We start from the raw sequence: 12,951 nt of genomic DNA on the forward strand, positions 1-12,951 counted from the left end.
CGACTCCCAGGCCCGGCAGGGGCCTTTCTGTGTGGAGTTTGCATGTTCTACCCGTGCCTGCGTGGGTTTTTCTCCGGGTACTCCGGCTTCCTCCAAAAACATGCATATTAGGTTAATTGGTGATTCTAAATTGCCCGTAGGTGTGAGCATGGTTTGTGTGTTTATATCCTGTGATGGACTGGTGACCTGTCCAGGGTGTAACCCCTGCCTCTCACCTGAAATGAGCTGGGATAGGCTCCAGCAGACCCCCGTGACCCCGCAAGGGATAAAGTGGGTATAGATAATGGATGGATGGATTTGGGCGTACGCACAGTTTTGAACATCTGAATTTTTTTTTTTGCGTACTCAAATATTCCCCACACGGATTTACGTTGAAATTCACGCACTCTTTGTACATGAGGCCCCTGGTGATTTGTTATTAGTTGGAGCGCTTTATGGAGCTCTGTTAGATTCATGCAGGACTCTGCAACACTGGTCCTATGAAGCTGCAGCCCTGCATGTTTTAGATGGCTCCTTGTGTTAAAACACCTGATAGGATACATTTAGTCAATCAATTTGGAGATAATGGCATTACTAATACGGTAATAGTCGATACGTGAATAGGATTGATGAACTTGAGAGAGATAAAATAATTATTTGTCTTCGGGATGTTTTAACCTCCAACCATCTCCAACACCACAGTCTGCCATGAACTGTTTAATCATTTCTGAAGATTGGTAGTTACGTTTCACTGTGGTTGTTGGATTTATCCAGTGCTGGATTAAGACCCATTTTAAAATCTCCACCTATAATCATTGGGGAGTCAGACAGGTTGGAAATGGCTGTTAAATAGCTGGTGGGAAGCATGAAAAAAATGAGGTCATGCTAACGTTGGAGGACAGCTAATGAGTATTCTCGTCTCAGCCCTGCCGGATCCTCCACCTCTCGGATGGACATGCTCACGATGGAGGAGTCTTGAGGCAAGTACTGACATGTTCCTCCTGTGAATTGTATTTTCAAATACCATTTCCCCTAAACACTGCCAATGCATCACTATATGGTAGCTGGAAGTTGGGCCTTGGTGATAAGTAAGTGTCTCTTTCTTATTTTCCATATCATCCCAACCATGTGGTCTGGGGTTGTATACACCTACAGTCCTCCCTTACATCCCCACCTTGCCACGAGTCTCTCCTTCACCTTATTCTGGTCCTCTGGATTTGCATGTCCTGTCGTTGTAATTATTTTAGCAGCAGTACAAGAGGAGGCTCATTTGCTTGCAGTCTGAAATGAGAAGCCCAGCAGGGAAACCCTGACTCCTCTCAACACCTGACTGCAGAAGCTGAGACTGGAGAAGCTGACCTCGCTCTGAAGCTGCAGATCAGGAGAAGATGGAAATAAAAGAAGTGTTAAATTTGGCGCGGATGCCGTCCATCCTCATGCTCGGCGTGGTTTACGTGGCCTACGTGCTGATCGGTGGCGTGATTTTCTGGAAGCTGGAAGGCGAGCTATCACGGACGGACATCAGTCAGATACTGAATAACAAACAGAGGCTGTTCAAAACATACACCTGTCTGAACCAGGAAGGCCTGCAGGATGTGGCTCAGGTAAGGCACATTACCTGGGGGGGGGGGGGTAATATCCCTGTATAGAACCCACCAATGAATCTCACATGTCATAACTGACTTGACTGGTCATCAACACCAATAACCACTGATTAATTCAAATGACTGGTAACAAGCTGATGGTGGTCAGTCCATTGGAATCAGGTGTGTTAGAGCTGGGAAGCATGCAGGACCCTGGCTCTTGAGGACTGGACTTAAAGAGGCCTGATCTCTCTCTTCTGTTGATGGACAGAAATATCTTATATAATACGTTTAAAATTTGAAAAAGCCAACTATTTAGCTTCAGCTACCTTCTTTCGTGATCCAAAAGTCTTTTTTTAGTCTTTAGTCAATCATGGCCATCAGAAGTGAGAAAAAAGAACCGCTGGCCTAATCTTGGTTCATATATCTGCAGTTTTCTTTGGCCCACGTTTGGTTTTGACCGACACCATCAACTAAAGTTGTACGTGACTGCCTAAACTGGAAAACATGTTGGTGTTGATATGGCCCGGTTCTTAATTTCCTTTGGGCTTTTGGGGCATGCATAGCTCCTAACATATCCTGGCTTATGAAATCTGTCTCTGATCACAAAAACCAAGTCAAGCAAGTTTCATTCATAAAGCACTTCAAGGAAAAATAACGACAACAAACACAAAAGGCAACCAGTGATCGAAATTTGCTCCAGAAGTTTGCTCCAGTCTGTGAACTCTGGGACACATCTGGCCCATGAAACACTGCCCTGTTGCGTAACTGTGAGTCAAACAAAATCCAGATTAGGCCCAAATGTATTTGTTGTCTGGGAGAGGACTCCCGAGACGGACACTGTATCAAAGTAGTTGTATGTGTTTACTTCAACCATAATGCACACCATCAAATATCCACCAGCGCTCCTCTGGTCTCTTGCTGTTCTGAGATTTTTAAGTATTTGAAGTCCCAAACTACTGAGAAATCTTCTCATTCAACACCCGCCTGATTATCATTCTTGCACATAATAATAATAATAATAATAACTTGCATTTATATAGCGCCTTTCAAAGAACCCAAGGTCGCTTTACAGATCATAGGCCTTTTCAAGGCATGCCTTGAAAAAGGAAAACCAAGGAAGAACAAACAAAACAAAAAACCATCGGGACAAAACAACAGGGGGTGGATGGGCACTAATGTGGAAAAGCCAGGGTGAAAAGGTGGGTTTTGAGTTGTGTTTTGAAACTGTCCAGAGAAGGGGAGTCACGGATTACAGCAGGGAGAGAGTTCCAAAGGGTGGGGGCAGCAACACTGAAGGCTCTGTCCCCAAACGTCTTCAGTCCGGTCCGGGGGATGGAAAGCAGACCAGCGTCTGCCTTCCTTCCTGCTTTCTTTCCTTCCTTCCTTCCTTCCTTCCTGCTTTTTACTACATTTAGTAATCAGTCAGCAGCCTCGTCAATGGTGCTGTTGTGTCCTGTATTAAACAAACAACAGTACAAGCGCTAGTCAAAGAGATCGATCCGGATTAATCGTACTAGAATCATCTCGGAGCAATTCAAAAGCCCCTGCTTCTGTACAAAATACTGCAACAATATCTTTCAACAGCTTTTCTGTCTCTAGACATTCATGTCATCAGATATATTCCAGCCAGGACTCGGGGCCAAACTCAGACTGTCTTCAGTGACCATTTCACATTAATGAACCGTGGCAAATATGCTATTTTAATTATTTTATCAAACAGAGACTACGGTACTCTTATTTAGCAGAAATGATTTTTTTTTTATATTTTCATGATATACACTCCTCACAAGTCCCAGTTACTTCCCTTCCCACACCACCTTCAGGTAGAAAACTGGACAGCAACTGTCTTCGGTAAATCGGCAGAAACAGATTACAGATTCTTCATGTTGGGGGTTTTGCTGAACTGGAAACCGTCCTGTCTGGCAGTCACATGACTAGACTAGAATCTTGTCAAGGATGAATGATTGCAGATCTTTGTTCTTTGGTATCACACAGACTCGTATTACCAGAACAAGACATGGTATTGCTGGTTTTACTTCTGTACTAGTTTTTCTTCACTGGATTGCCATCAAATACAAAACTGACAGTCTTTGTGTTTTCTGTCTTTTTAGTTTTTTTAGCCCTGCATTTATGGGTGTTGTTGTTGTTGTTGTTGTTATTATTATTGAGTGCACTCTGTTCAGTTTAGTGAACAGCAGCATTTATATAAGGACCCCGTACAGGTTAAAGGTGGGACTGACCCAAAGTTCAATGGCGATCCCACAAGTTTGTCCATATGGACGTTGAGTGGGACCTGCCTGATTCTGAGGTGTCACCCAGCTGGTTTACCGGATCAGCTTATATTGCTAAAAATAAACCCACATAATGTTCCCTTCTCATTGCCCAGTAATACTCCCTATGAGCCTATATCTGGTCTATTTGGACCCTACAGTGAAACCATATGGGACCCTTTTGCCGGATGTTTTAATGTGCACAAGTACAGGTTTGGGATTGTTTGCTGTTGATACAAATATGTATCTGGAATTTGAAATGCAAATGACAAACGGAGTGAGAACGTCGCCCAATAAAACGCGCAATCCATTATGGTGCGCTACCAGGTCTCCGGAGGTCTCCGGACCCTCGCTTTGATTTCATGCTTGTGGAGAGTTGCGTCTCTGCGCTCGCAGGAATCTGTGATGGACCATCTCACAGCAAAGAGGAACCGGCTTTGTGTTGGTACGGAGTTGTATCAGTGTCATCCCAGACAGAAATACGCTGTGGTTTTCACAGCAACACTTCCTCGCTTCAATTCAATTTTATTTATATAGTGTCTAATACAACAAAAGTTGTCTCTAGACGCTTTCCAGAGACCCATACCCAGAACATGACCCCCGAGCAGTTATTACATAAACAATGGCAGGTAAAAACTCCCCTAGTGGGAGAAAAGCCTTAAGCCAAACAGTGGCAAGGAAAAACTCCCCTTTAGGAGGGAAGAAAGGACCAGGCTCGTAAGGGGGGACCCTCCTGCCGATGGCCAGACTGGTGGGTCAGGGACGGGAACAGCACATCAGGCAGGTGGAAGCAGCAACGGGATGACCAGGGGTGGGGACCGCAGGCCAGCATGCAGCTCCCGAAGCTCCGGCCCAATCATCAAGTCCCAGGTTGGGGTGCAGGGTCGGGGAAAGGTTTGAGAAGGGGCAGGGCCAGGGAGAGGAGTCTTGAGGGACGAACCTTCTCCCCCGCCTGCCCGGGCCGTTACCCTGCCCCTCTCACTCCCACGCTGCAGGTTCCGGTGTCCGGCAAAGGATACTGCAACATGTACAAAAGAGAGAAAAGGGAGGAGAAGGGGGGGCCAGCACAAGAAACTACAGGAACCACAAGACCACATCTGTTCCAGGGACGTCCAAGGGCGTAGGATGGCAGCCGGGTCTGTCTGAAGTCCTGACTGTTGGAGCATTTTAAAGTGTGACATCAACAAAGTAACCTGCACTGTTGAACACCTTAAGACGTGTTTTCAGGAAGACTGGATCAGAATGACACCCCAAGCTCTTCGTCACAGGTGTCCTCAATGCCAGAGGAGCATCGTTATTGAATGGTAAAAGCCATTTTTAAAATGGTTTGCCTGTCGGAAATGCAAAAATTGATGTTTCCAACTTATGTTGATTCTGGGTTGTCCAATTGAGTTTAGCCGTTTCTTTCTTCCTCACAAGTGCTCTAGTAATCAATAGCTGTAGGATAAAAGTTCAGCTGTGACAGGACTGCACCTTTGAACCTTTAAATGACCTGCATTTATGGTCTTGGACTTCTTTTCTTGAGGTTTTCTTGGTTCTCCTAGTCTTGTTTTCTTTATTCCTTTGTGTCCTGTTTTATTCCTGGTTACTTCATGTTTTTTATTTTAAACACGTTTTCTTTGTGTGTGTGTTTAGTTCTGTCATTTTTTAAATAAAGTATTATATTGTTTGTTACACCTGCACCTGGGTCTACAGCATTATGTCCTCCTCACGCCCCATTGTAACACTGCCAGTCAAGTGTCCAACCTGGCATCAAGTCCACACGGCTGCTGGGGCCAGAATGAAAAGTTCAACAACAACCTTGAACCCTGGTGACTGTTTTGACTGTTTTGTCCGAATCTGAGAAAGACGCAACTCCTTCTATGCAAATAGCCTGTCCAGCCTTCAGCACTTGGTGATCTGCTTTGCCTACGTGCGTCAGGCCTGGACGGTGTTAGAAGGCAGCAAAGTTCTGCACCTTCTCCTTTGATACTCATCAGATTTATTCGATCAATGAAATCCAATCCAATCTAAAATATCACACAATGCACAGTATATTACTATGGAGGATTTTTTGTGCCAAAATTAAATAAATAAATACATAATTAATTAATTAAAATGGGAATGAAATATATCATTAATTAATTAAATGTGTCATTAATTAATTAAAAATAGAATTAAATATGTAATTAATTAAATGCAGTTTTACATTTCATGATTCACACACAACATGAAATCATTAATTAAATGTGTCATTAATTAATTAAATGCTGAAATAATAAATATATTTTTTTTACTTAAAATGAATTGTATTTTAATTAATTAATTACATATTTAATTCTAATTTTAATTAATTACATTTAATTAATTAATGATATATTTCATTCCCATTTTAATTAATTAATGATGTATTTATTTATTTATTTAATTTTGGCACAAAAAATCCTCATTATTATTACAGAGTGTTAAATATTGAACAAAAGCAGTAACCAGTTGAATGTTTGGCCAGAAGATGGGAAACTGCTTTGATTTGCACAATGTTAAAATCAATCCAAGCTGTCGCCTGAGCGGCTGTAAAAACACCCGCCTGGGGTCAGAAATGGCCACATTACCATTAATGAAGACAAAAATTTTAAAGTAGCGCAAGGCTGAACTCTGAACGGATATTTCTCTGTGTCATGCTGACAGCTGCCATTTCTTCATCAGCAGCGCTTCGAGGCGTCAACAACCCGGAGGATGTGGGTCATGATGTACAGGAGTTGAGAGGGATTTATAAAGTCTGATCTGATCCAAGTCCAGAGAGATAACACTGTAAAGATTGTTTGTTCTTTCTTTTTTCAGATGGTTCAAGCTGCATCAAAGGCAGGATTAAGTTTAAAAGGCAACTATACCACGGAGGGCTTCTGGAAATTCACCAGCTCTGCTGTGTTTGCTGCAACGGTGGTCACAACTATAGGTCAGACAAGGACACATGAAGAAGCACACTTCTGAAACAGTGTACCCATGGTTTGATAAGGAAAAACTCTTATCTCAACACACAGGCGCCTTACTCAGATTATGTTTAGTTTGTTTGGCTACATTTCTATCACCTCATTTGTACAGTATTTTATGAGAGGAACTCAAAATATAATATGCGCCAAGACTGATTTTAAGCAGCAAGCTATAAGAATCTCTCTTTAAAACACTTCAAAATAAAACAAATTAGTGTGAGTATGTCACAAAAAAAAAAGAAAAGAAAAAAACAAATCTAAACATTATACACATTGACAAAAGAGCCATGTAATACCACTTTGTCTCACCAGAGGGCACAGCAATCATTGTGGCATGCTTGCATCCAAAGGAAAAGGTTAGTGGAGGGGGGCGTTCTCGCATCATGTTCAGTCACTGGGATCAACTTGTTCAGTTGAGAGCATAGACTAGTCAGGGTTCAAATAAATGACTGATAAAAGAAAAAGAAATACTGTGGCTTTAAAAGAAACTTAAGAGACAGAAACTTAGAGACTTGAAGGCTCACATTTAAATCAAAACGTATAACAAAAAATATTAATAGTAACTTACAAACAGTGTGTGTGTGTGTATATGAATTCCTTTTAGGAGTAAACACAATAATATTTCAATTATGTCACACGCTGACTATTATGGTACTATGGTCCTGACATAAATTCAAATGACTCAAGGGTAAATGACCAGATAAATAACCAATACAGTGGTTTATTGTGGTCAGAGTTATCTTTGAACTTTTGACCCAATCTGGTTTACTGATTTACACCTTTATCTTTATCCTCAACAAATAAAATAACGCATATGATGAACACCAAAACAGACGTTGCACCATAATCTATTCTAGAGGCATGAAAAATTATCACATCAAATCTGTTCATAATCAGATCAGAAGCAAAAGATGAGTTGAATTCAGTTAAAGAATGGGCGAAAAAATCTACTGAAACAATTAAATCATTAAATAAACCAAACATTTTACTCAGCTAACCATTCTATTTTTAGCTTTGGTGTGGACTCCAGTGTCAAAAATATGTTAAATACTCATAGAAATAGTTTTTTTTTATTTAAACTTGATTAAATCAAGAAATATAACTCATAACTACAATTGTTATGAACTAAAGAAATAAAAATAAACCACTTCACTAACTGAAGTCTCTAAGGTAATAAAATAACATTAAAACGATATGGATGTTTGATTGGTGAACCGTAAACGAAGGCTTGAGGTGACTAAATTTGATCAAGTAGCTGTGAAGTTCAAATGAAGTAATTAAGACTGAACAGGCAGAAGAATGACAGCACAGGAAGAGAAGACCTGGAACTCTGGGTTCCCCTGGTCTCCAGCTGGTACCGTATCAGGATGTAATGCCCCAAACCCAATTAAACCTGGTTCTCCCAATCAATACAATCCATTCCATTCCAATCCATCCACAATACAAATGTCCTTCAGGTACAAACCGTGGATGTTCTTTCATCTTGAACCAGTCCAGAGCTTCATTTGTAGACGTTAGCTAAAATGACAATTTCACAGGTCAGTACTTACAGATGTGAATAACTGGACTTTCCTGGGCTTGTATCACATTTGAAGCAAGCTGGCCAGGAAGAGGTGCTGTTGAGGAGTTAAAGGTGGTGGTCTCAAATCAAAGTCCTTCATAAACACATCTCAACTACATTTTCTGCGTTACGTAAAGTCACAGTTGCGTAAAAAAGGGTGAGTAAGTTCCAGTAAATTCCTCCACAAAACCTGCTCTGGCCCCTAAAGATTTTGTTTCCAGCATTTTGTTATATACAGGTTCAAATTTCAAGAAAATCATTTGGTCATTGTAACATTTTAGCGACGTCACCAGCGTTGACCAGTGTTGACCTGGGAATGAGGGAAGAGTTAAATCTTCCGTCGTGCCCAGGTCGTCTGTCATGAGCTGCTGTTGCTGCAGATCTGCTTGGACTCCAATGATCGTCTGATACATGGATTTGTCCTCCAGGACAACCCTGGAGTCATCCGCGTCCTCTGGACAGATTTGCATCTCAAAGTGAAGCACCTCACAGTCGATGGGGTCTGAACATACTAAGGGTTTATATGTCTGCAGGTTACGGTAACATGAGTCCCAGTTCGACTGCTGGTCAGATCTTCTGCGTGTTCTTCGCTCTGTTTGGTATACCGCTGAATGTGGTGGTGCTCAACAGAGTGGGGAAGTACATGCTTGCTATTGAGAGAAACATCTCTGACTTCCTGCAAGAGAAGACCGGCCGCAAGGTAAGCACGCTGCCTCTGACCGGTTCCAAGTATCTCAGTGTCTTTGAGTCCAACGTGACTAACTTCACTTCTCCCTCCAACGTCCCACTCTAGAAATGTACACGCTTTTTTGTCCATCTGATTTCCTACATCTGCGGAGCCGTTCTCTTCTTTGTCGTGCCCATGATCGTGTTCCAGCTGCACGAGGGCTGGACCTACTCCCAGGCCATCTACTACTGCTTCATCACCCTCAGCACCATTGGCTTTGGAGATTTTGTGGCAGGTGAAGCACAGCAGTCACCTAAATAAACCTGCTTAAGATCATATTTATTTAAATGACTTTAATTTTATAAAAAACATAATTTGTCGTGCCTCCCAGACAACAATCCCGACAGAAGTTACCCAGACTGGTACAGCGTGCTCATGGCCTCCTGGATCTTCTTCGGCCTGGCCTGGCTCGCGCTGGTCATCAACCACTCAATAGACATCCTGGAGCGACTCAACACCCACTTCAGACAGCGGTGGTGTCATGAGCCCCAGGAAGAGTCTGGCAGTGGGAACGACAACAACCCTGAAACTCAGGTCGAGGATGTAGATGGCCTCAAGAAGCCTCCAGAGACTCAGTAATCAACCAAGAAGGGGAAAGTTTCAGAGAAGCAGCCTAGAAATCATTAGCTCTCTTATTAGAATTTGGAAAGTACAGATATCATTGCAGGCCGTGAAAAAAATGTGTGTTTAGATATTGTAAATATTATGAGCAAATCATGAAGTGTTAGTTGATACGTGACCGAGGAAAGGTTATCTGATTCGCTTCAAAGCAGGGCAGTTAGAGGATGTAGTTTGTTTTCAGGTTTTTAATTCAAAACATGATGCATCTAATGTGGAATCTTGATAATAAGTCAAGATTCCACATTGAAAACAGTGAAAAGGGCGCTGTGACCCCACAGACCCAGATCGGTCTGGGCTACAATGTCTGACTGAACCCCCGCCCCCACCCACCCCCAAAACCCACTGCTATTAACAGACCTGTAAACAGCTCCCAGTTAATTATTTTGACCCAAATCCCAGTAGCATCATCCAGCCTTCTCGTCTCTGTCCTACTACACAACATGGAGCATTGACACTTCCTCTAAGCAGCGTAAGTAAAGCTCTAATACCTTCTTTAAAAGATGCAAGACTCACGGAGCACAAGGATGGAGTCAAATCAAGTAGCTGACTCCACCCCTTAAAACCAGCTACTGTGACCAGAGCTGTGAAGACATGTTGAAGGGTAGCTGTTATACTGCCTCCTTGTGGTACTTTGACCAAAACATGTGACAGACATTTCATCAGGGACTCTATGAAGTAATACCACTTCTGACCACATGGAGGCATGTAGTTTATGCTGTGATTTTTTTTAGCTGGCACATATTGCAGTACCACTTTGTCCCACTAGGGGTGCAAGTTGTCGTTTCTTATGTCTGGGGCTGACGTTCTTGTGGTATGCTGCCTCCTGGTGGCCAGAGGTGGTATTGTGTGAACTTTGAAAAAAGTTCAGTAGTCAACATTTGAAGTGGATCAACACACTTACATGCAAAAATGTTGGACAATATCCAATTAAAATGTTAACTAGTGTGTGTGTGTGTGTGTGTGTGTGTGTGTGTGTGTATGTATGTATGTATGTATGTATGTATGTATGTATGTGTATGTATATATATATATATATATATATATATATATATATATATATATATATATATATATATATATATATATATATATATATATATATATATATATATATATATATATATATATATATAATACACAAAGGCTGCGTGCTTACACATGAGGCATGCTCCTGGCATGCAAAATTCAAGAGCACTGCCACCCCCACCAAGTTTTAATTATACAACAACTTTCTGAGATGCAGAATTCTTTTAATGCGGAGGAGAACCCAACATGCGCTATCTTGTTTGTGTAATGAGAACAGAATGAGTCCTGTTAGCAGGGGTGAAGACTCGTCGTGTAAATGTATTCAGTTCTCAGAAGGGAAGAATTTCCTTAAAGCAACAGCTCGCTGAGTAAACAAGAAGATAGAATATTAAATGCGGGTCACTTCACCCTTCATGACACTTTGGGCTTCATAAGGTAGAGGAGCGGATAGCATTAATTATATTCTGACAGTTAAGTAGAGGGTCTACCAAAGTCCTGAAGCCATAGTTTGTGTCTCATTAAGGTGGAGTAAACAAACTCCTGGTGACCAGGAAGGTTGTGAGGGGAAATGTCTGTACTCTCAACTGTGTAAATGTGCATTTAAAACAATATACATGTGAGTGAATCATGTTTTGTGCTTTCAAAGTAGAACATGGTGTCTAATAAATAAATGATTTGTTTTACATAGTATAAGTACTTTAATGAATCACCAAGGGGCTGAAGTTTTTAGTTTAAAATCACTTTTTTTAAATGTGCATTAAAACAATATTATATGTTAAATCTTGTCATTTCGGGTTGCTGGGAACAACAATTTAAGTAATGTAAGTTAATGAAAATTAAATATATTCACAACTCATCTAACTCATCTTTTCTACTTTCTTGTAGTCCATTTCTTCCTGCGAGAACCTCTCTGATTCTTCCCAGTATTATCTGTGGTGTCAATTCACCACTAGAGTATTGCAAATCAAAACCCAAGAAAGACGATGGTGCTCTTGTTACATATTTAGATTTTTTTTTAATCAAAGCTAGCACAGTGTGACTAACTAGAAGACTTTTAAAAAAGCGTTACGACACTAACTCAGCAGCAGGTCTCTCCCCCGTGGCAGTAGCGTGTCGGCAGAGCAACATTAGGGTTAGCAACCCTCCATCTAACAACCATCTAACTTCCTAGTTGAGGCTCATGATGATCTAAAATTAGCTGCCGTTCCTTGACTCACCGCTAGAGGCTGGCTGTAAAAGTGTATCAATCTACATTGACTCTTGTGTCAAAATGTCCAACTTCAGAGCAGAAATAAACATCACATCCTGGTTCAAAGAAACGGTTTGGTGTAAATAGTTTGATTTCGCATCCATGACAACTCTGAAGCGGGTGAATGTTTGTGTACCACCTCAGGAAAGTTTGAATAAATTAATATTTATTTCTAGTATGAATGATTGACAGTTGATTGACAGCCAATGCCAAGTCTGACATACACTTCAACTAATGACATACAATGACAATACAAGTTCAATTTCAATTTGAAGTATTGTGGCCTCCTCACCTTTACTTGAAGGTACTCGGCGAGCCTTGCGCTCCACGAACTCGTCCGGGGATGAATCGCTGCTAAAAACGTCAGCTTCATCTCCCACAGGAGGAGGATTAGGGCAAACAAAATATGCGTCTAGTTTGGGAAGTTTTTGGGAAATTTTGAACCAAGTGGTGCCACAAAATAAAAAAACTTGAAGGGCCGCGGGGCCTGCGGCCGGGGCCCCATTGGGCCGGGGGAGTACCGCCCCCCCAGCCCCCCCTGAAGCCTCGCCCCTGGTCAGAGGGTCAGGATGTCAGCAGGTATCCAACAGACACTTCCACACAGACAGGTGGAAGCAAGCAGTGGGATGATCAGAGGGGGGGACTGCAGGTCAGCATGCAGCTCCTGAAGCTCTGGCCTGCAAACATGTACAGAAGAGAAAAGGAGGGGGCAGACCAGCACAACAAACTACAAGAACAATGGAGAACAATAATGGTGGTGATATACTTACTGTATAATTAATAAATGACACCCTAATAACTCAAACTGAATGTTGTTGTTGTTGTTGTTTTTATTGAATCATTTTTATAATGTACTCGTCGTAGTTTCTTTACTGCAGACTATATCACTGCTTCTTGAGTCATGTCACATGATATTGAGGTCTGAGCTGAACATGCTTCGATGAATTAATAACCAGGCTAAAA

The 12,951-nt window shown here is 41.7% G+C and overlaps 1 protein-coding gene across 1 annotated transcript; it reads left to right on the plus strand.

The window, feature by feature from the left end:
• Nucleotides 1–1,272: 1,272 nt before the first annotated feature.
• On the plus strand, nt 1,273–10,437 carry kcnk17 (potassium channel, subfamily K, member 17). Its single transcript, XM_061743712.1, has 5 exons — nt 1,273–1,583; nt 6,656–6,770; nt 8,899–9,065; nt 9,159–9,327; nt 9,424–10,437. The coding sequence occupies exons 1-5, from the start codon at nt 1,368–1,370 to the stop codon at nt 9,669–9,671; spliced, it is 915 nt and encodes a 304-aa protein (XP_061599696.1). The 5' UTR covers nt 1,273–1,367; the 3' UTR covers nt 9,672–10,437.
• Nucleotides 10,438–12,951: the final 2,514 nt, after the last annotated feature.

The sequence above is a fragment of the Cololabis saira genome, chromosome 16 (assembly GCF_033807715.1).
Source record: "Cololabis saira isolate AMF1-May2022 chromosome 16, fColSai1.1, whole genome shotgun sequence".
NCBI lineage: Eukaryota > Metazoa > Chordata > Actinopteri > Beloniformes > Belonidae > Cololabis > Cololabis saira.